The 24,790-nt window shown below is 40.0% G+C and overlaps 1 protein-coding gene across 4 annotated transcripts in view; it reads left to right on the top strand.

Moving 5' to 3' along the window:
• The window catches only part of cacna2d2a (calcium channel, voltage-dependent, alpha 2/delta subunit 2a), an 810,266-nt gene that overhangs the window by 195,009 nt on the left and 590,467 nt on the right, over positions 1-24,790 (top strand). For all 4 annotated transcript variants that reach the window (XM_043708454.1, XM_043708453.1, XM_043708452.1 and 1 more), the window contains exon 3: positions 19,192-19,308. In XM_043708454.1, coding sequence (XP_043564389.1) covers positions 19,192-19,308 — 117 coding nt within the window. The remainder of the gene's footprint in view (positions 1-19,191; positions 19,309-24,790) is intronic.

The raw sequence follows: 24,790 nt of genomic DNA, 5'->3' as shown, positions 1-24,790 counted from the left end.
ATAAGGTGTTGTGGAAATCTGAAATACTGTATCCCTGTTGTAGTTACTGCGTTAATTGAAGTTTCAAAGACAGATAATTTTGAAATGAAGATATTTAGTGATACGTAGAAAGGATAGACAGACTGAAATAATCCATGTTCAAATGTGACAAAATCTGGACAATATCCAGGCTTGGGCTGAAAAGTGGCAAGTAACATTCGCACCATGCAAATGCCAGGAAATGATTTTCTTTAACAGGAGACAATCCACACATTGTCCCTTGACAGTGTTACCACCACTGAAATCCCCTACCATCAACATCTTGGATACCATTGACCAGAAACTCAACTGGACTTGCCATATAAGTGCTGTGCCTACAAGAGCAGGTCAGAGGCTAATACTGCAGCAAATAACTGAACTGAAGACATTTGTCAGGACACTGATTGAATACTCACTACTTGCCTGGATGAGTGCATCTCCACCAACACTCAAGAACTTGACACCATTCAGGATAAGCACCACATACTCAGTCATCTGCTCCCTTCACCACCAACACTCAGTAGCATGTGCATGCACTGTCTACAAGGTGTAGAAATTCCCCAAAAATTCTTAGGCAGCACCTTCCAAACACCTGACCATTTCTATCTAAAAGGAGTAGAGCAGCAAATACATGCAAACACCACTACCTTCAAGATATCCTCCAAGCCACTCATCATCCTGACTTGGAATTATATTAGTTCTTCACTGTTGCTGGGTCAACACTCAGGAACTCCCTCCCAATGTGCATTGGGGGTTTACTTACAGAATATGGACTACAGTGGTTCATGATGGCAGCTCACCTTCACCTTCCAAAGTCAAAATGTGTGGTGCTGGAAAAGCACAGCTGGTTGGGCAGCATTTAGGAGCAGGAGCGTTGATGTTTCGCGCATGAGCTCTCCCTCAGAAATGTGGGGGTGGGGGTGCACGGGAGCTGGGAGATAAATGGGAGGGGGTTGGGTTTGGGATGAAGGTAGCTATGAATGCGATGGATAGATGAAGGTGGGGTGTGATGGTGATACGTCGGAGTGGAGGGTAGAGCGAATAGGTGGGAAGGAAGATGGACAGGTAGGACAGTTCAAGATGGCTGTGGCGAGTTGGAGAGTTGGATCTGGAATAAAGTGGGAGGAGGGGAGATGAAAGTGGTGAAATTGACATTGATCCCGTGTGGTTGGAGGTTCCCAAGACGGAAAATGAGGACACACATATAAATAGAAAGCAGGAGACAACAGCTTTGCTTCACTTGGAGGTCGCCACTGATGATGTTACCTAGCGAGGTAATGAAACGCCTGGATAGAAAACCTACAGCTCAGCGAGCAAGTCTACACCCGGAAAATGAGGTATTCCATCTCCAGGCGTCGGGTGGCAAGGATTTGGCAGTGGAGGAGGCCCAGGACTTGCTTGTCCTTGGCGGAGTGGGAGGGGGAGTTGAAGTGTTCAGCCACAGAGCAGTGGGGTTGATTGGTGCATATGACCCACAGAACATCTCCAGAACATGCAAGTCCTGGGCCTCCTCCACCACCAAATCCTAGTCACCCGACGCCTGGAGGAAGAACTCCTCATCTTTCACTTTGGGACCCTCCAACCACATTGGTTCAATGTTGATTTCACCAGTTTCCTCATCTCCCCTCCCCTCACCTTATCCCAGATCTAGCCCTCCTACTCGGCACCACCCTCTTGAACTGTCCTACCTGTCCATCTTTCTTCTTTCCCTCCCACCTACCCGTTTCACTCTGCATTCTGACCTATCACCATCACCATCACCCCCCCACCTTCATCTACCTATCACATTTCTAGGTACCTTTCCCCAGTCCCAACCCCCTCCCACTTATCTCTCAGCTCCCCCCACAATTCCTGATATCGAAATGTCGATTCTGCTGCTCATCGGATGCTGCCTGACCGGCTGTGCTTTTCCAACGCCACACTATTTGACTCTGATCTCCAGTATCTGCAGTCCTCACTTTATCCAAGTTGATTATCACCTTCTAAAGGATAACTAGGAATGGGAAAGAAATTCTGGCCAGCCAATATGTTCTATGAGTGAAATTTAAAAAAAACGTAAGTAGGATAATATGGTTGGCATGCAAATCAACCATAATCTAATTGATTGATTGAAACATTCTTGAGGGCCAGAATGTCTACTCACATCCAAATATTTTCTTTACTGTTAGGCATATCACTCTCGCTTCTGTTTTGCTTGTCTTTTCTAAATGTTATACTTAATTTTCAAACTTAGTCATCATGCAGTCACATCTCTGTTATGGCGGTTGGATTGATTCCATTTGTGTACTTTTTTTACCATTCCTTTGTAACAGGCTTGAAGTACTGGTTGACTTTCCCTTATTTTTGTGAGAGACTCATGGGATTGAACAGCCTCCCCTTATTCTTATATGGTTAAGGGCTAAATGGGCTCCCCTACTCATTTGTAAAAGACTTCAGATTCAAGGGTGGCACAGTGGTTCAGTGGTTAGCACTGTTGCCTCACAGCACCAGGGTCCCAGGTTCGATTCCAGCCTCAGGCAACTGTCTGTGTGGAGTTTGCACATTTGCCCTGTGTCTGCGAGGGTTTCCTCCTACAGTCACAAAGCTATGCAGGTCAGGTGAATTGGCCATGCTAAATTGCCCATAGTGTTAGGTGCATCATTTAGAGGGAAATGTGTTTGGGTGGGTTACTCTTCGGAGGGTCGGTGTGGGCCGAAAGGCCTGTTTCCACACTGCAGGGAATCCAATCTAATCTAAACTGCCTTCACTCCCAGTTCCTATGTAAAAACTTTCAGACACTTGAGTGTCTGAAAAATCTATTCTTTCTTCTCTGGTCATATGTTTTGCAGATTTATAGTGCAGTTCTTACATGTTTTACTGGAGGAAACCTGAGCTAAAGGATGTGCTCTACACTGTATGAAGTGTCTTCTACTGATACATAAGCCAAACTGAAAAATCTGTGCCATTGACTGTTATCTGGACAATGGGAGATGACAAGAGGTCCACTGGCAGTGAAGAAGGTGTTGAGAAATCTGTCAAGACTGATCTGTGAGATGAAATCTTAGTCTGTTCTGTTCAGCAAGCAACTGAAGGATTTTGAATAGATATCTATGGGCCAGACTGCCTTGTGTCTACGCCAGTATGTGGTCTACATTTTTTCTTGCGGAAAAAATGTAGCATGAGCCACTGTTGTTATGACAACTGAATCCTTGCCCATAAGCATGCTCAACAAAAAAGAAAATACTGAAATATTTGGAAATACTTAAAGTTTGATTATTTATTTGATTCCACTTGTAAACTGACTACATATTGTCTCACACAAATCCTAAGTTTTGCCATTAATGTGGAATGTGAGGTTTGACTAAGCCTTTACGACATGTTATTTAGGATGCACTGCAAAATGTCTGACTATTCCATTTGTCTATTTGATGCTTTGATTGCAATATAAATACATAATTTGTGTTTAAAAAGCACATTTTGACAAGAATACATAATTAAATGGAATTAAGTATTTATAAAGTCAGACTCAGTTCAGTTGATAGAATAGTGTAGAATATGATGTAGGCCTTGTTTCACGAACTTAGCTTGGAATTGGAAATTAACATTTGGCTGCTAACCAAAGTACTTCTGTTTGTATTTTACATTCTGTGTTCTAAGAGCAGTTTGATACCTGTTTGGATACACATTTAGCAGCTGATCGTTTTAGTGATACTTCACAATTGAAAATGTATCCACTTATCAAAGATAAGTCTGTTTAGTCATTTTTCGTGCTCAAAGTCAGCTTGTGAGCAATAGAGGTGTATTACAAAGCTTAATTTAGAATTACAGTTTAGAATTAGAAAGTTATGTGCAATAAATAATTTCGCTTTCATCCTGGAATTTCAGCATGAAGAAGGATGGAAAAGTCCTGAAAAGGCTGGAAACAGTTCAGCAAATCATGATAATGGCAAAAGAGTGGCAATATCAGCAGAAGGAGATGGGAGTTTTTTTTAACTTTTCTGATACTAACATGCCTTGCTGTGTATTCCTAGCACTTTCTACCATCTTTTCATGTAGAATTCCACATTTGAGCTTAACAGCAATGATGAGTTGACTACTGAATCTATTCCCCCCACCTCCCCTAACACACACACACAAACTCTCACTGTAGCCAGCTGCGCAGTTTGGAGTCTGACCAATATTGTGCAGAGATCACTAATTTATTCAGTTTTCTATGCACACAGTTTAGATTATATTGCTGAATAAATTATGCCACAAACTAGAGAATAAACATTTACAAATGGCCTATTTTTATCTGCAGTTAATAGAAATCCTGAAACCAGCCCATATTTCGATACAAACCAATAGTGTGTTCCTGAAAATTCAGCTGCAGCATTAAGCAATCTTTAACTGGATTGGGAGGCGTCACTAGTTCATCTTTTGCATTCTTATCTGATCATAGTGCTAGTTAGTGCTTTTCAAAATCAATAAATGCCAGAGGAACTCAGCAGGTCTGGCAGCATTCGTGGAGAGAGAAAACAGTTAATGTTTCAAATCCAAAGACTTTTTTTGGAACTGGAACTCTATTAATGTTCAAACATGCAATTTCTGACTGCAGAAATATATCACTGTACAGTAATTAAACATTTCCCTTGTGGCTTTTTCTACCTGACATTACAATAGAGCCAGTCATGGGACCAGAAACCTGGCTGTCAGTGCTATATTCACCTGAGAGGCCATTCCTCATCACAGTGTCCAAAATGGCATATGTATTTGAGATGGTGATGGTCACAGGAGATTCCTGCACCACCCAGTGACTTCTCTTGCTATTCCTAGCGGTCAACCTAGGAACCTAGATACAATCTAACTATATCTACATTTTTTCCACCTTCCTGAAACTGCTATCCATCGCTCTCCCTTGCTCTTGTAAACTCCTCATTGTCTGTAACTGCTGCCACAACCAATCCTTGTGGTCTGATAGAATTCGCAAATAAGCACACTTCCTGCAGACATAGTCTTCACGAACATTCAAATTCTCCCTGATCTCCCACATCCTATTAAAAGCTATTTCTTGCCCCTTTAACAATCTACAGACCCAGAAATTACCTAAAAACAATCATAATGCACTTTGCTGAAAAACATGGCGTTAGCATATTCCTTCTGATCAAAAACTCTGCCCTGGGATAACTGAATACTGATTCCTAATATTGAAAGTGAGTCAAGAGAGATCAAAGTATAAGCATAAGAAAAAAATGCTCTCACATTACTTTGTATTATAGATTTTTTAAAAAATTAAGATTTAGAAGTTTTGTAAGTCTTAAAATCAAACACTTCACTCATCAGGCTCAAAAACCAAAGCTGACCTCTTCCTCTGTAGTATCAGGCAGTGATTTAAAAACATTAATACTACCTCTGCAGCTGCACCTGAAGCTGGATATTAGACTTCCCACATCAACTATGAAATTTCAATGCTTGTTTGTTATTTCAGTGAAACCTCATTTATCAGGCCAGATTCCTTTCTGGGACCTGACTTGTCCAGTGGCACAATCGGCTGGGGTCATAATGCTGTAGTCTCTGGTCAATAACTAATTTCTTAAGTCATTCATATTGTAATTGTGCCTGGTCAGGATGTTTTTTGAGTGTGTGGAATGTTCTCAGGTGAGAGAGTTTTTAAAAAGATTCTGTCATGGGGTTTGGGCTGAGCTGAAGCTTTTGGAGTCACAGAGATGTACAGCATGGAAACAGACCCTTGAGCACAACTCATCCATGCCGACTGGATATACTAACCTAATATAGTCCCATTTGCCAGCACCCGGCCCATATCCCTCCAAACCCTTCCTATTCATATTGCATCCGGATGCCTTTTAAATGCTGCAATTGCACCAGCCTCTGGCAGTTCATTCCATGCATACATCACCCTCTGTGTGAATAAGTTGCACCTTAGGTCTCATTTATATCTTTCTCCTCTCATCCTAAACCTATACCCACTGGTTATGAACTCCTTTACCCCAGGGAAAAGACTTTATCTCTTTACCCTGTCCATGCTCCTCATGATTTTATAAACCTCTATAAGGTCACTCCTCAGCCTCCAACATTCTAGGAAAAACAGCCCCAGCCTATTCAGCCTGTCCCTGTAGCTCAAACCCTCCAACCCTGGCAACATCCTTGTAAATCTTTACTGAACCCTTTCAAGTTTCACAACGTGTTTCCGATAAGAGGGAAACATGAATTGCACGCAATATTCCAAAAGTGGCCTAACCAACATCCTGTACAGCCGTAACATGACCTCTCAACTCCGATACTCAGTACTCTGACCAATAAAAGAAAGCATACCAAACGCCTTCTTTATTATCCTATCTACCTGCAACTCTACTTTCAAGGAGCTATGAACCTGTACTACAAGTTCTCTTTGTTCAGCAACACTTTCTAGGACCTTACCATTAAGTGTATAAGTCCTGCTAAGGTTTGCTTTCCCAAAATGCAGCACCTCGCATTTATCTTTTTTAAACTCCTTCTACCACACCTCAACCTGTAGCCCATCTGATCAAGATCCCGTTGTAATCTGAGATAACCTTCTTCACTGTCCACAACACCGCCAACTTTGGTGTCATCTGCAAACATATTAACTATATCTCCTATTTTCACATCCAAATCGTTTATATAAATGACGAAAAATACTGGACCCAGCACTGATTCTTCTTGCACTCCACTGGTCATAGGCCTCCAGTCTGAAAAACAACCCTCCATAATCACCGTCGGTCTTGTACTTTTGAGCGAGTTCTGTATCCAAATGGCAAGTTCTCCCTGTATTCCATGAGAGCTAACCTTGCTAACAAGTCTCCCATGGAGAACCTTGTTGAACGCCTTACTGATGTCCATATAGATCATGTCCACCGCTCTGCCCTCATCAATCCTCTTTGTTACTTCTTCACAAAACTCAATCAAGTTCGTGAGACTTGATTTTCCAAGCATAAAGGCATGTTGACTATCCCATACCAGTCCTTGCCTTTCCAAATACATGGAAATCCTGTCCCTCAGGATTCCCTCCAACAACTTGCCCACTATTGACCTCAGGCTCACCGGTCTATAACTTCCTGGGTTCTCCTTACCACCTTTCTTAAATAATGGTACCATGTTAGCCAACTCCAGTCTTCCAGCATCTCACCTGTGACTGTTGATGATACAAATATCTCAGCAAGGGGCCCAGCAATGATGTCCCTAGGTTCCTACAGAGTTCTAGGGTACACCTGATCAAGTCCTGAGGATTTATCCACCTTTATGCGTTTCAAGACATCCAGCAGTTCCTCCTCTGTAATATGGTCATTTTGCAAGATGTTACCATCTATTTCCATCCATTCTATATCTTCCATGTCTTTCTCCTCAGTAAGCACTTCTGTAAAATACTTGTTTTGTATCTGTCCATGAGCTTTGGTAAGGTACATGGACAGTCACAGAGTCAGAGTAAGTGGTGGCTTTGAGAATGTGAAATAGCAGAGAGAAGGTGGTGGCATTTATTCTTGGTGTATAGAAGACCACTGACCACCTTCCTTCACTGCTGAGCATTGGTCAAGACTGGCTGAATCTAGTGGCATGGCCTCATTTGCTAGTCTGCAGGAAAAAGCATAGCCTTCCTCATAACCATTCACCAGTGCCTTCAGGTCTCTGTTGTTGAATTGAGGAGCTAACTTGCACATTCTGAGTCATTTCCTTTGGGAAAACAGTGCAGGACCATAGTGTGAAGGGCAAGTCCTGGCTTGCAGTGTCTGAAGACATATGGAGCTACAGCTTAAATATGGTTCCAGCAGGGTGAATATTTTTCCTGTATCTTGCTGCAAGATTCTAAGAACCAGATGCCTTGGTGGCCAGTTAATTAATGAGAGGAAGATTTTGTGGGAAAAATCGACATCAGCAGTGGTGGGCGGCTGCGATGTGAATCTTATCAAGAAGAACCCTTGACCAAAAAAAGGGAAATATTCAAGTTCCATATACTGACTAAAAGAATGGATCCAGAGGATTCAGTGATTCAAAACAAGATTTTTTAATGATACAGTAATAAACCTACATAAATACTAAAAACTATCTCTCCTTTATTTTAAATCACAAATTAACACGAGTGAAATGTGAAAAGTGGGAAACTTGTGGTTGAATATAAACTCTGCATGCAAATGGCAGAGAAATTGCCTCAGCAGTTCACTCAGATTTTGTAGATCACACTCAATCACAAAGTCGTTCAAACCTCTGTCTTCCTTTGGAAGAATTTCTGCTTCTCCTAGGAGCCTAGTATCTATATCATGATCTTCACCCTTCTGTCGGACCTTTCCAACTCACTCTAGGTAGAGTATATCCACAATGTTATCTTAAAGCAGCAGAAACAGTTGCAGCAACTTTTTTGCAGCTCCTCTTCTGGACTCTGCCTTCTTCGGTTTGTCTGTTCTGCACCAGTGCGTTGCTTAGCTTGGATTTGCCTGAAATTTATACTTTTTAAGTCAGTCCATTCTGCCAGATGTTTTTGTTTCCAAGCCTGTTTGATTTTGTTTCGGTTAAAACTTGGGAGGTTGGGTTTGCTTTCTTTGTTTACCTGTTCTTGCCCTTTCTGTTTTGTTTCTGTTTTAGTTGGGGTCTGCCTCAAAAACTATGAATTACCTTTAACGATACAGATTCCCCCCACCTTTCCCCTTAATAGGTAAAGCTTCACAGTTCCGGAAGTTTCTTAAAATCACTTTGTAATACAGTGTTACGACACAGTGGTGAACCCTTCAATTAATTAAACTAAACACCCAGAAAAGCACACCTCGCCTCGTAATCTGTTAAAATATAAGTGACAGAGAACTCCCAAATTCCACTATTTAAAGAAAATAATATCAATTTATTTCTTTATCTAAAAATGAACATTTAGCAACAAGTGCTCACAACTCTAAGCCCCCCTTTGTTTTAACTGCTTGTTATCTGCCTCCATCTCTATAACAATATACTATTCCAATTTAAAAAAAACTTTTACAATTACATCAACTTTATTTCAAAACCATACTGCAGCTGTCATCTTCGATGTCTGTCTTCTTTTGGCTGAAGATCTTCCTGGGTCGTCTTTTCTTTTACTGCAAAAGGTATGAAAAAGGTACCTTTATATTTGGATGGCAGTTACTCTCTCGATGGCAGTTGCTCTGTCTGACTTTCTTTTATACCCCAACATCAGATTGTCTCATTGGTTCGATGTTGACAAAAACAATAAATTCAAGCTCAACTGGGTTTTAGTATCCTGGAACATAATTTAAACTGATTAAATTCCAAATTGTTGTCAAAACAGCAACCAACTCAGGTATCTATTTCACCGCCAAAGGTTCCATATTTTCAATTTTCCAGTACACTCTGAGACTGCTAGTTGACAGGTGCTTGTCAGCTCTCAGTTCAGAAAGCATTCACTCTCTCTTAAAGGTACAGTACATGCCTTCAACTTCAGAATAACAGTAAATTCTTACATTAATAAACATTTTGGCAAATACCTTATTTCATACTGGTCAGACGGTCTTTCATATTTCACAACTGCACAAAATGTATGTGTGAAGTTAACCAAAGTCTGTGGCTTAACTAAAGAAAAGCCAAGACAATGTAACAAGTAGGATATGAACATCATAGAATTGTCATACCTCAGATTTCCATTACTCCATATGTTTTCCTTAAACTTTGGATAGAACATTAGCAATTACCAGTGTATTGTTTTACTGGCTCAATTTTTATGCTTCAGTATCATCTCCAGTGAAAGATCCAAAGATTCTTTATTTGGAACTTTTCCAAAGACACTGGTAGATTATGTTCAGTGTAACATAATTCTCTCTTTCGTTATTCAACACTGTTCCAGAAGGTAGTCACACTCCTTAGAGCAGGGCCTTCTGACATGGTCACTGACCAGTGAAAGGAGGGTGCTACCACAAGTGAGGCAGTTAAAGGGAATCAGAGGGCAGGCATGTAAGAGCCTCAGATTCTGCAATAACCCAATGATTTTGAGGTTCTTTCAGCTTATATGAATGATGGTGACAGCTGCATGGAGAATGAATTATCTGACCATTGTACATAAAGCCATTCAAAGTAAGTGGAGCAAAAAGGAATATACTGATAGTAGTGGAAAGGGTAGTGATGAGGATTGATATTGTCCTCTGCAGCAAAGGTTGAGAGTCTAGAAGATTTTTTGCCTACCAGTGCCAGCATTTGGGACATTTGCACAAGTTGCAAAGGAACAGAATGAGGAAGGATTGGTCATCATGGTCTATGGAAGTATCAACAACGTAGGCAGGACGAGGATAGAGGTTCTTCAGTCAGTATGAGGAGCTAGGTACCAAATTAAGAAGCAGAACCTCAAAGGTAATGATGTCTGGATTATTACCTGACCAATGTGCAAATTGGAATATGACAAATAGAAAATATTAGATCAAAAGAGATCTCGTCTAATGTTGCTGGGGGAAGTAGCTAGCCTGAGGATTGACAGCAGTTCATATTTCAGCAAAGTAGGTTGATCAAGAGATTAATTAAGAGGATAAAAATCAAGTAAGAGGTAAATTTGGAAGAAGCATAAAAGTGGACTGTAAAATCTTCTATACTAATGTAAAAAAAATGGTTAGTGAAGACAATTATTGGGAAATTGATAATGGATGACAAGGAAGTATTTGAGCAATTAAACAATGACTTGAATTCTTTCTTCGTGTAAGAAGATTCAGATAATTTTCCAGTAATGCTGGGGGGGCAAGGATCAAATAAGGAGAAATTGAAGGAAATGTGTATTCGTGAAAAAAAAGAGAAATTAATGGGATTAAAAACCGATAAATACACAGGGCCTGATACTCTCCATCTCAGGGTACTAAATGAGGTAACCATAGAAATATTGATACATTGGATGGAATCTTCCATAGTTCTGTAGATTCTGGAACAGTCCCAGCAGATTGTTTGGTGGCAAATGTGACACTGCTATTTAAAAAAGTTAGAAGGAGAAAACAGGGAATTACAGACTGGTTAGCTTAATATAAGTAGTAGAGAAAATGCTACATTAGAATCCCTACAGTGTGGAAACAGGCCCTTCGGCCCAACAAGTCCACTCCGACCCTCTGAAGAGTAACCCACCCAGACCCATTCCCCTACATTTACCCCAGACTAATACACCTAATCTACACATCCCTGAACATTATGGGCAATTCACCTAACCTGCATGGAAACAGACCCTTTGGTCCAACCCGTCCATGCCGACCAGATATCCCAACCCAATCTAGTCCCACCTGCCAGCACCTGGCCCATATCCCTCCAAAACCTTCCTATTCATATACCCATCCAAATGCCTCTTAAATGTTGCAATTGTACCAGCCTCCACCACATCCCCTGGCAGCTTATTCCATACATGTACCATCCTCTGTGTGAAAAATTGTGGGAGGAACTCCATACAGACAGTTGTCAGAGGCAGGAATTGAACCTGGCTCCGTGCTGCTATGAGGCAATAGTGCTAACCACTGATCCACTGTGCTACTAGAGTGTTTTACTTGTTGATTTATTTATTCATGAGATATGGGCAGCACTGGCTATGCAAGAATGTTTTAATCATTCCAAATTGCCAAGAGGGCAATTAAGAGTCAACCACACTGCTGTGGGTCTGGAGTCCACATGTAGGTCAAACCAGGTGAGGATGACGGATTTCCTGCTCTGAAGGATGCTAATGAACTAGGTAGACTTTTAAGACAATCAATAATGGTTACATGGTCGCCATATTAAATTAGCTTTTTAATTCAAGGTTTTTGTTTGATAGAGTTTGAATTTCAATATCTGGCATGGGAGGATTCAAATCCATGTCCCCAAAGCATCAGTTTGGCATTCTGCATTACTGGTCCAGTGGCATTAACATAATGCCACTGCATCTCCCTATGAAGAATGTGATAACAGGATACTTTGATATTTTCTATAGGATAAATCAAAGTCAATATGAGTTTATGAATGGAAAATCATGTTTGACAAGCCTGCTTAATTCCTTTGAGATGGTAACTAATACAATAGATTCATTAGAACCAATCAATGTGGTGTATTTGGATTTTTCAACAGCTTTAGTTAAAGTCATATATGAAAAGTTAGTATATAAGATCAAAACAAGTGGGACTGGGATAATATCTTCGAGGAGAAAGTGAGGACTGCAGATGCTGGAGATCAGAGCTGAAAATGTGTTGCTGGAAAAGCGCAGCAGGTCAGGCAGCATCCAAGGAACAGGAGAATCGACGTTTCGGGAAGGGCTTATGCCCGAAACGTCGATTCTCCTGTTCCTTGGATGCTGCCTGACCTGCTGCGCTTTTCCAGCAACACATTTTCAGGACTGGGGTAATACACTGGTATACGTTGAAAATTGATTAGCAGACTGGAAAGAGAAATCAGAATTTAAATCGGTCATTTTCAGTATGGAACGTATTGCGGTAGCACAGGCAGCAGTGCTTAGATCTGAGCTTTCGCAATATATATCAACAGTATGGATAAGGAAACCAAATGCAATATTTCTAAGTTTGTCAAATCTAGATAGGATTGTGAATGGTGAGGAGGATGTGATAAGTTGGAAGAATGGGCAAACAAAATATATGGGAAATGTAATGTAATATGGACAAGTTATCCACTTTGGTAGAAAAAACAGAATGGTAAAGTACTATTTAAACAGTAAAAGATTGGGAAGTGTTGATTTATAATCAGACCTGGATGTCCTCATAAACCAGTCACTGAAAGCAAACAAGCAGTTAGTTAGGTAAATGGTATGTTAACCATGATTGCAAAGTAATTTGAGTACAAGGGCAAGAATGTTTTACTGCAGCTGTACAGGATCTTTGAGAGACTACAACTGGTGTATTGTACCAATTTTAGTCTCCGTCTATGACAAGGGTGTACTTGTCATAGACGGAGTTCCGTTAAGGTTCACCAGACTGATTCCTGGCATGACAGGAGTGTCACATCAGGAACAGATTGGGTTGACTCAGTCTCTGTAGACTGGAGTTTAGAGGAATGAGAAGGTATCTTATTGAAACATTTAAAATTCTGACAGATGGTCAGACTGGATGCACGGATGATGTTACCCCTGTCTGTGATGTCTAGAATAAGATGTCAGGATACGGCACTGAGACCTGAAATGAGGAGAAATTTCTTAATTTAGAGGCTGGTGATCTGTGGAATTGTCTACCACATAAGGCTTTGGAAGCAAAATTACTGAACATGTTCATGCAAAAATGGATAAATTTTGAAGAACTAAAAGAAAATCAATTGCTAATAGTTATGCATCTGAAGGGCTATGCATCTGAAGGCATGTAGCATTTGAAACAAAACAGATGAACGGATGAAAATAAAAATACAGAAGTACAGTTTTACAGCAGTACAAAAACATGGCTACAGAATGACCTAAATTGGGAACTGAATATTGAAATGTGTGGGACATGTGGAAAGGTCAAGAAATTAGGAAGAGAGGAGGTTTGGCTGTTAATTAGCACAATACAGAAGGTACTTAAAGTTCAGGAAGTAGAAGTCATTTGGGCAGATATGAGAAATGCTGAGGACAAGAAGTCACTTGTGAGAATAGTGTACAGGCTCCTTAACAGTAGCCAGGTTGGATGGAATATAAAGGAAGGAAAAAAAACGAGAGGATGTTGAAAAAGACATAGAGCATTTTAATCTCCAGGTAGACTTGCTAGGAAGAACAGATGTACAGAATATTCTCAAGTAGTAGGAGGCTGCAAAATATACAAGGAAGCTAGATGTAGTTTTTGATGACACTACAGGCTAAAATGCAGGCAAATCAGGGATGCTAGAAAGACAAATGGAATGTAAGCCTTGATTGCAAGAGGATTTGAGTACACGAGTAGTGATGTTTTACTTCAGTTGTGTAGGAGCTTGGTTAGCTTACAGCTAGAGTACTGTATGCACTTTCGTTTTCTCATCTCAAGAAAGATATTATTGCAGTAGAGGGATTACAACTAATGTTCATCAGACCTGTTCCCAGGGTAGTGGGACTGTTTTATGAAGAGAGATTGGTCAAAATATTCTCTAGAGTTTCAAAGAATGAGAGGTTTTATTTAAACTCACAAAAGACTTAAGACTTACAGGGCACAATTTAAAAACAACACAGATGGCACTTACATTTGAGATGAGAATTTATTTACTCAGAGGGTCACAAACCATTGGAATTCCCTGCCAAAGAGAGCTGTGGAAGCTCATTCTTTGAATATGTTGTTACACTTGCCGCACAGTGTGTTTTAACTTTTATATCTAACAAAAGGAGTGCAAGTCAACTCGTAATAATAATAAACAATAATATTATTTATTTAACAATTATTACTATATCAACAAATTACACTATAAACTAACAATTTACATTATAAATCTATCTTATGCTTTAACTTAACTCTGGTTGATCATGTACCACCACTAGAACTTGGCTGTGCTCCATATGGTGATGTCATCTGGTCTTCTTCTCCTCATGGTCTCAGGGGTACCTTCTCTTCTCAGCGGTTGGTCTCGAGTTACCGTGTTCGAGTTACTGCCCTGAGCGTGGTGTTGCGGCGATTCTTATACTCCAAAGTCCTTGTACCTTTTTGGGAGGGTCTTCACCATTCCCAATGGATCGATCAGGCTTGATTACCCTGATCAATCAGATCCAACCAGGTGTTGGCATGTTGATGGCAGGGTGGCCCTTAGGCATCCATTCCTGGAGTTGCTGGGAGCAAGTAACCTCCTCCACATAAGGGTGTGAGGTGCCTCCATGTCTAGTGTACACCTCGATGTTTCTGAATGCCCTGAGCATAACATTTCATTGACTCCATTCAGACCCAAATTTGGTGTGTTATGTAGGGTCTGCAGCTACCGGGTTGATTGCAAACTGTCTGTTGGTAGCTGCAGCCTGCAGTATATTTATTAGCACAATTATTTTGGTCAAGGCTTGCCTTAGTTTCCCAGCATCCCTTATTCATTGTCTAATCTTTGTAAATCCATCATAAACTCATCAATTTGAGTGGCCTGTCTGGCCATAAAGTTTAAGATAGAGATGGCTAGATTCTGATTACCAATGGTGGTACAAGCTTATGGGAATGAGGTGGGTCAAAGGCATTGAAGTGTTTAATCAGTTATACTGAAAGGCAGACAGGCTCATCAGGCTGAATGGCCTGCTCCTGTTCATTGTTTCTAAAATATTACTAAGTGGAGTGACTTTCAGTAAGAGCATAATGTATCATTAAGCCAGGAGATCAAACATAGCTCAATGAATAGTGTAGGTGAGCTTGTCAGGAGCACCACCAGGTATATCTAAAATTGAGATGTCAACCTTGTGAAGGTACAACACAGCACTGTTTACATGTTAAGAAGCAAAAGCATCCTGGAGCAGATAGAGCTAAGCGATCACATAATCATGAATCAGTTCAAATCTCTGTTCTACCACAACGATTAACCAACTGGAAGAAAATATTCTACAATATTTCCATCTTCAGTGAGAGAAGCCCAATCTGATGCATTGCTGAATGAATGATCTATCTCACTTTCCTTGTGAGGTTCTCAGTATCATAGATGCCAATATTAGTCAAGCCATTTTATCTCACATGATGTCAAGAAATGGCTGAAGGCAGTGGATACTGTAACGGTTAGAGCCCAACATGCCTGAACTGGTTCTGTTACCTAGTGTAAATCTCCTACCTTTTCCCCATAAGCATATGCACCGTTTCTATCCAAATAATCATTCATTGTTCTCTTGAATGCCTCAATTAAACCTGCCTCAACCACATTTCCAGACAGTGCATTGCATGCTCTAATTACGCATTGTGTGAATAAATTATTTTCTTTCATTGCCCTTGCTTTGTCTGCACATCTCTTTAAGTCTGCCCTCTCATTCTTTTTTCTTTTATAAGTGGGAAAAGCCTCTCGTTTCTCATACCTGGAACCATTATGTTTGATGAAATGGGTACTGGCATGAGAATGGCTGAATCAGAGGAGCACTTGATGTCAGCACTTCGCAATGTTATTTGGGAGTCTTACAAGTGGTGATGGATGTTCTCTCTCTGTCTAATGATTAATTTGGATTTATTTTCATCTGTTATGGATGTTGCTAGCTAGGCCAGCATTTATTGCCCAGCCCTAATTGATAAGAGAGCAGCTAAGAGTCAACTGCATTACTGCTGGTTTGGTGTCATATTTAGGCCAGACCAGGCAAGGACAGCAGATTTCTTTCTTTCAATGACATTATTGTAATAGCAGACATTGTAAGATCAAAAATATAACACCGCTGTTCAAGAAAGTGGGAGGGAGAAAGTGTTGAATCACAGGCTTGTTAACTTGGCATCAGTCCTTAAGAAAGATTTTGGAATCCTCTGTTAACCAAATGGTAACAGCAGCCTTAGAAAATCATATTATGATGAGACAAGGTCGATGCAGTTTTATAAAAGAGAAACAGAGTGCCCTTGAACATGAAACAACGAGGATGAACATAGATGAGTAGTCAAGAAGGCAAATGATATTGACTAGAAGGTAGTCAAGAAGGCAAATGACCATGTTGGTCTTTATTGCAACATGGTTGAAGTGAAGAAAAAGTAGCTTTGCTGAAGTTGGTGCAGGGTTTTGGTGAGACTTGTCAAATCACAGACTTGTTATAGTGCAGAAGAAGGTCATTCAGCTATCATGTTTGCATCTGCTCTCTGAATGAGCGTCATAACTTAGTGTTATTCTCCTGCCCTTTGCTATAACCTTGCATATTATTTCTACTTAAATAAACATCAAATGCTCTTTTCATGCCTTTATTGAAGCTGTTTCCACCACACTTCCAGATGGTGCATTTCAGAACTGAATGATTTGCTGTATGAAATGTTTTTTTGTCGCGTCATATTTAATTCTTTTGCAAATCATTTTAAATCTGGCCCTTTTGTTCTTGATCTCTTTCAGAGAATGTGAACAGTTTATTCCTGTCTACTCAGTTCAGACCTCTCTTGATTTTGAAAACTTCAATCATTTCTCCTCTTGGCCTTTTCGTGTCCAAGTCCCAAGTTCTCCAAAATATCTTCATAACTTGGACCCTTCTGAACTCTCTCCATTGTTAAGTACAGTGCTATACTCTAGCTGAGGTTTGATGAGCATTTTATGAAGATTCAACATAACCACCCTGCTCTTATACTCTTATGCAATTACTAATAAACTCTGGAATACTATGGTTTATTAACTGCTCCCTCCACTTGTCCTGCTACCTTCAATAACTTAAGCAAGTGGACAGTTGAAACTTTATTGCTGGAACAGCACAGCAGGTCAGGCAGCATCCAGGCAACAGGAGATTCGACGTTTCGGGCACAGGCCCTTCTTCAGCAAGTGGACATCCAGGTGTCACCATTCCTGTGCACTCTAAAAGAGTGGTGCCTGTTATTTTATACTCTTTGTTCTTTCTATCAAAATGTATCATCTCACACTTCTCCAGATTAAACCTCTTCTGCCACCTATCCATCCTATATGGATAGATTTTGGTCTCCATGCCCAAGGAAAGATATATTTACCTGAGAGCCATTGATAGATTGAGTTTTGGATTGAGAGTGGATTGTATGAGAGATTGATATAATGGCGTATATTCTGGAGTTTACAAGAATGACATGATTTTATTGAAACATGCATAATTCAGAAAGGAAACTGTTTCCCATGGTGAGTGTAGAATCAGGTCATATATTTTTAAAGTCAGGTTACAGCTATTTCAGACTCTGATGAGGAAGCATTTCCACCAAATGGTGGGCTCTGAATCTTTAGAATTCTCTCTCCCCAGAGAGCTATAAATCAAGTATATTCATGGCTCATATTAATAAATTCTTATACTCAAAGTTATTGTTAAGGATTTGAGAATCGGGTGAGAGAGTGAAGTTGACATTCAAGATCAGCCATGATCTTGTTAACTGATGGAGTAGGCCCATGCAGCAGGGACTGTACGGACTACTATTTTTTTTTTCTAATCAATCTGCTCAGAGATGTTATTACACACCTCTGCAGTAGGTGTGACTTGAACCTGGGCTTCTGAGTTCAGGGGTAGAAGCACTACCACTGTGCCACAATAGGGCCCCAAAGTTGAATTCACATTTCACCATTTGCCATGGTGGGATTTGAAACCAGCTCCCCAGAATATTACTTGGATCTCTGATTAATATCACTAGGCCATTTCCAAAGACAACGAGAATTTTAAAATCAAGGTGTTGTCTGTTTGAGAGCCAATATAGATTGAAAGGCACACGGGTGATGGGCGAATATCTACCTTTACACAAATACAATAAAGTAGTCTAAAATCATCATTAAATACTTTTTACATTCGCATGTTATATTAAAGGCATTCTTACTTCTCAACACCATGCATGACAGCTTCAAAGTAGTTTTATTCATAGTGTAATAGAAGCAGAACTAGTTACAAATATCGCCAGCAATTGTTCATACATCTCCTTGTGTCTGAGAATGGCAGAGAAATTTGTGGAACAATAATCAATAATGGAAAAAGAGGGGATGACTTTTGAATCACCAAGATTGGTAATTTTATGGGGTGCTGAAAAGAAATTAGTGTTGGTAACAGCTCATATGATTCCTCCCAGCATATTATCATACACTAAGTTACATTTTAGGAAAATGCAAATACTTACAAGACAAACAAATTTTTTATATAGATTGATATTTACTGCTGAGCTCTTTTAACCTCTCTCTGCAGAGAACTGTCATTTGTTTCTCCCGTCCATTCCTGTTTTCTGCTTCCCTGAGATTACACTTTAAAAGAAATATTCTGCCCTGATTTCCCTCCTTACTTATTTATAACTACTGTCCCGCATAATTCAAAGAGTTTGCCTTCTTTCAACCTCCTTTTTTGTCTTGTGTAGTTGTATGCTTGAAAATTGTCATTGGAACCCTGCTATCCTTGATCAGACCAGGATCTCTGAATCAGTCAGTTCTAGTATTCCAGTTGAAACTTCAGTTGAGCTCTTGTAGGCAGAAAACTAAGCTCCTGAAGATCTCAAATCATTAGTTCTCTATTTGGTTTCACTGCAAGTTCCTCTGACTCTGCTAGTGATGGAGACTGGGCTGTTTTGTTGGTTGAGTCCTCAGTTCTTCCTTGTTTATTAGCTTTGTTCTGTCTGCATTACAGTTGGCTGGGGTTATTTGTCAATGTCTGTGATTTAGTCTCTGAAAATGTTCCCTTGATTCATCATCTCCATTCATTTCTCCCATCAGCTGTATGATGACCATAAACATCTATTTGATATCAAAGAGAACATGGCCTCCACACTGGTGGAAAGAGTGGCTGGTGATATCGAGAAGCTCTTGGACAAGAAAGTGGAAGCTCTGGAGGTAAGGATTTTTGGATACTATCTTCTTCAGCCTCAACAAAACTTGTTTCATTTATTAATTAAGAGTTTTTAGTGTGTTGTGTAAATTTGAGAGTTGGTGATTCGGACAACCTGTGACATTTTGAGATCAAAGTCACTGAGTGGTTCATAGGAAGATGGTGGACTTTGGTTTGTGGTGAATTCTGAACAATTCTTCCCTGGAGGCTCACATTTTACAATCATTCAGAATTTTCTTTATATTAACAAGTTACAAAATGGAGTCAATAGCCCATCAGAGTTTTGAAGTCTTTTAATTGTCTGGAGTGCCTGTAATTCTCTTTGCTGGCATGTAAATGTACTTGCATTGGTTACTGCCTTGAATACTTTTCAAATGCAGATGTGCCTGTTAATGATGATCAAAAACTATTGGATGTATGTGTAACAGAATAATGATAATATGTCCTCGGCATGAAATGCTTGCTAATCTTTTTAATCTTCCATTACCTGTTGAGGCAAATATTATTGTTTATTTACTCCTATTACCTTGTCCTGATTGAATTTTCTTGACCTGAATGCTTGTGACAGCTTGAATATTTAGAGGTATGCGATTCTGTTTATAGCTGGTTGTATCTTTCTGGGGTTGGAGAGACTCATTTGAAGCATAAAATATTTCTGGACAGGAAAGATGTTCCAAGGTGCTTGGAGTTTCTATTGCAGATTTAACATCTGATTTTAGAAGACCTTTTATTTCTGTAACCAACACCTTCAGATACTCTCAGTGGTCCTGAAATTTCTCTTGGGGTCTTACTAACCCTCACTATAATTCCACCAGGGATTTCACAGAAATGACAAAGAGCCAGGTTGTTTCTATTAGTTCCTGCATTGGCTTTCCATTGCTTCTTAGAAAGCAATTTATGGTTAGTGTATGAGAACGGAATGGGGGTGAGGAATCCCTAAACTGGGAGTTCTTTGCCCTGGCCATAGAAAGGTAGCCAACTGTTTAATGGCAGCCACTACATTCAATACAATGTACCTTAGCCTCACTTACAAAGGCAAACGTGGGCCCCATTGACATGCTTTAGGTCAGACAAATAACTCAAGGAAACATAGAAAATTGGAGGAGGAGTAGGCCGTTTGGCCTGTTGAGCCTGCTCCACTATTCAATATGATCATGGCGGATTTTCCTACTCAGTATCCTGTTCCTACTTTCACCTCATACTCTTTGATCCCTTTAGCCCTAAAAGCTACATCAAACTCCTTGAAAACATCTAATGTTTTGGTTTCAACCTTTTTTTTATGGCAGAGAATTCCAGAGCTCACAACTCTCAGTCCTAAATAACCTACCCTGTATCCTTAGACTGTGACCGGTGGTTTGGACTCCCCAGTTAATGCAAACATCTTTTTTGTGTTTAGACTGTTTTGTCCTGTTAGAATTTTATAGGTTTCTATGAGAACCCTATATTCTTCTAAATTCCAATGAATATAGCCCTAATAAATCCAATCTCTTTTCACACAACAGTCCTGCAATTGTTGTACTACCTCTGTAGCCAAAGCATTGCTCCTCAAAATAAGGAGACTAAAAACTGCAAACAATACACCAGGTAGGGTCTTACCATGGCCCTGTACAATTGCAGCAAGGCATCCTTGCTCCTGTACTTGAATCTTTATGCTACAAAGGCCGACATACCATTTACCTTCACTGTACCAGCATGCTTACTTTCAGCAACTGGTGTACACTCAGGTCTTGTTGCTTCTTCCCCCTTCCCAATCTATTCCTATTCAGCTGAGAACCTGCCTTCTTGCTTTTGTCAACAAAGTGGTCATCCTCACATTTATCCACACTGTATTCAATCTACCATGCATTTGCCCACTCGCTCAACTTAGTCAAATCACAATGAAAGCATTTCTGTATCCTCCTCACAGTTCAAACTCCCACACAGCTTTCTGTTGTTTGAAAATTTGGAGGTATTACGTTGACTTCCCTCATATAAATATTTAGTGAATAAATAGGGTGCAAACACTGACCCCAGAAGTACACCAGTATTCACTGGCTGTCACATGGAAAATTACCAGTTTATTCTTTCTTTTGTTTCCTGTCTGCCAGCCAGTTCTCTACTAGTGTCATTGCAATACTTCCAATTCCATTTGCATTAATTTTACACACTAATCTATTATATAGGATCTTAGTAAACAACATCCCAGTAGTTTTCCCTTATCAGCTCTGCTATTTACATCCTTGTAAAATCCCAGAAGATTTGTCAAGCATGATTTCCCTTTTGTTTATCCATGCTCACTCTGACCAATCCTGTCACTGTTTTGCAAGTGCTCTGTTATTAAAACATGGCTGTAGATTTTCCTGACTACCAATGTCAAGCTAACTGGTCTGTAATTCTCTCTTTCTTTTTACCTCTTCCTTTAAATTGTGAGATTATATTAACTATTCTCCAGTTTATAGGAACTGTTCCAGAGTCTACAAAATCTTGAAAGATGACCACTAATGCATCCACTATTTCTAAAGCTGCTTCCTTAAGTATTCTGAGATCTACATCATTGGGCCCTGGGGAACTGTCAGCCTTTTAATCCCATCAATTTCCTCAAGACTACACAGCAACCTTGGTTATCTGAACATCAATTATCCGAACTTCGGATTATTCGAACAAGATCTCAAGGTCCTGTAAAAATGTTACGTCAAAAAGATGTTACCAACACTGGTGTAACAATTGTGATCGGGAAATCTGAGTGCATCAGCAAGGACGGTGATGAGTTGACTGCAACAGTGTATGGGATTTTAAATGGTCTAATGTTTATCGAGTAGGTCGGGTGTGTGGTCAGGACAGCGTTTCAGTAATCAAATAAGATTGCAAATGAATGGATAGGATTTCACCTGATCTGAAATGGTGAGAGTGTTGTCAGAATTGCGATGAGAATTTTGAATGATGTTTCAATTTAAAAGCTGGTGAATGAAATGAAATCAGGATGAGTGTGGAGTTTGTATTAGGTGATGAAAAGACTGGTTTTGGTATTTCCAGTGCTTAAATTGTAGGAAATTATGGCTAAGCAAAATTGCCAAAAATATCCATATTTCTCAGTTGTAACTACTTTTAAGATAGTAAGTATTTAAAATTAAAAATTACTTAATGTTAGATATAATTATTTTAACTCTTATACCTGCATAATTCTGCGTCTAAAGATATATTCGCCCAAGATTGATAAAATTGACACCAACAATGTATATTTAATAGATGCTTCATTTGAAGCTGTGATTGGAGTAGTGGAACAAAGAAACTCAAGCACCTCAAGCAACAGTGACTGGATAGCTTCCTTTGTTTACGATCAGATCGGTTATCTGAATAATCAGTTAACTGAACAAAATACTCCCCACCCGTCTCGCTCGGATAATCGAGGTTGTTCTGTATATCCCTGGAAATACTGATTTCCTCCAGTTCCTCCCTCCTACTAGGCCCTCTATTTGCAACAGTTTTGTGGCATTATTTGTGTCTCCCTTTGTGAAGGCAGAACTAAAATATGTATGGTTTTCAATGATAACCTCCTGTTTCTGACTGTAAGGAATCTACATTTATCTTCACTAATCCTTTCTATTCACATTCCAGGAGAATCTTTTACAATCAGTTTTTGAATGTTCCCCGCAAGCTTACACATGTCATTGAGATGTACAGTACAAAAACAGACCCTTCGGTCCAACTCGTACATGCCAACCAGATATCCCAACCCAATCTCATCCCACCTGCCAGCACCTCCAAACCCTTCCTATTCATATACCCATCCAGATACCTTTTAAATGTTGCGATTGTACGAGCCTCCATCACTTCCTGTGGCAGCCCAAATACTCTATTTATTCCAAGTTTGCAGGCACTAATTGGTGTAGTATTCCAAGATCACTACTATTTATAATCTATATTGATGCCTGCACTTCAATACTCTGTTTCTTTGTCTACGTTTGGCAATGGTATCAAGCAAGATTGGATTGCAAATGGTGAGGAGGGCTGCAAAGACACTGCGTTTTTTTCACTAAACTAGTAATGCAAAGACCAAGGTAAATCTGAGCACCTTGGATTGAAATCCACCACAGGTGTCCATTCTTAACTGGGAAGAAAACTTCTATCCTTATCTAGCCTGCCATACATATGACCCCAGACCTAGAGCAATACAGGATTGAAACTGGATGTACTACAGTATCAACTAAAGCACTAGAAACAACGGTCTGACAGTCATACTTTTAATCACACCTTATACACTACGTCCCAGACACCAACACCAGTGGCGGTGTCACTGAAGTATTTTAGTCAAGGGAGTAGCCCTGGAAGCCCTCAACATTGTCTTCAGATCCCATAAAGTCTCATGGCATCTAGTTAAACATGATCAAGGAAACCTCCTGATTACTATGCATATTCCTATCTCCTATGGATAGATAATGTGGAGCAACATTGAGGTAGCATGAAGGGTGACAAGAGCACAATGTTCTCTGAGGTGTGGGATTTTAATGTCCATTGCTAAGACTGGCTTAGTACCTGTACTGACCAAGCACAAAATGGCATAACTGTTAGGTTGAATCTGCAGCAGGTAGTGATGGAACCAAGAAGCAGGAAAAACATAATTGACTACATGTTCAATGAACTGCCTTACATAAATGCAACCGTCCAAGACCGAATGGCTAAGAGTCACTATCTCCACAAGGATTAGAAAGTGAGGGAACACTCCATGTTGTTTGACACTAACACCACGCGAAATTCAAACAGATTGGGCAACTCACGACTGAGCATCTATGGGGCCTATCAACAGCAACAAAAAACTCCAATCTATAACCTCATGGCATTGCATATCCCACTCTACCAACATCATCAAGCCAGGGGATCAGCCCTACTTCAATGAACAGTGCAAGAGAGCATGCCAGAAGGAACACCAGACACACCTTAAAAAAGGGTTGTCAGCGTGCTGTCATAGCACAGTGGGAACGCACTGATCTTTGAACTAGGAAGTCTGGGTTCAATGTCTCACCTGCTATAAAGGTGTGTAGTAACACCTCTGAGCAGGTTAAACAGGTGAAGCCATAAAGAGGCTACTACTTGTATGCCAAATAGCAGAAACAGTAAATGATAAGTAGAGCTGAGCAATTCTGCAACCACTGGATCAGATCCAAGCTCTGCAGTTATGTCACATCAATGTACTCTATTATTCCCTGTCTTGATCAGTCCCTTTGTGCTTCTTTGCTGAAATCTAAACTGTTCCCAATCCTTAAGTCTGTTGTTGTTTTTTGCCCAATTTGTATGTCCCTTCCTTGGATCTTATGATATACTAATTTCTCTTGTCAGTGATGGTCAGGCCAACTCTCCTGTTTTATTTTAGTGCCTGACAACAGTCTTTTTTAAATGTTTGTGATTGCCTATCACCATCATCCCTTTAAGTAACATTCTTCAATTTATCAGAGCCAGCTTATGCCTTTTACCATCTAGTTTTCTTTATTTAGAATCTGGACCCGAGTTTTG

This window comes from Chiloscyllium plagiosum, chromosome 18 (genome assembly GCF_004010195.1).
Source record: "Chiloscyllium plagiosum isolate BGI_BamShark_2017 chromosome 18, ASM401019v2, whole genome shotgun sequence".
Taxonomy (NCBI): Eukaryota; Metazoa; Chordata; class Chondrichthyes; order Orectolobiformes; family Hemiscylliidae; genus Chiloscyllium; species Chiloscyllium plagiosum.
This window is presented reverse-complemented; position numbering and strand designations above follow the sequence as displayed.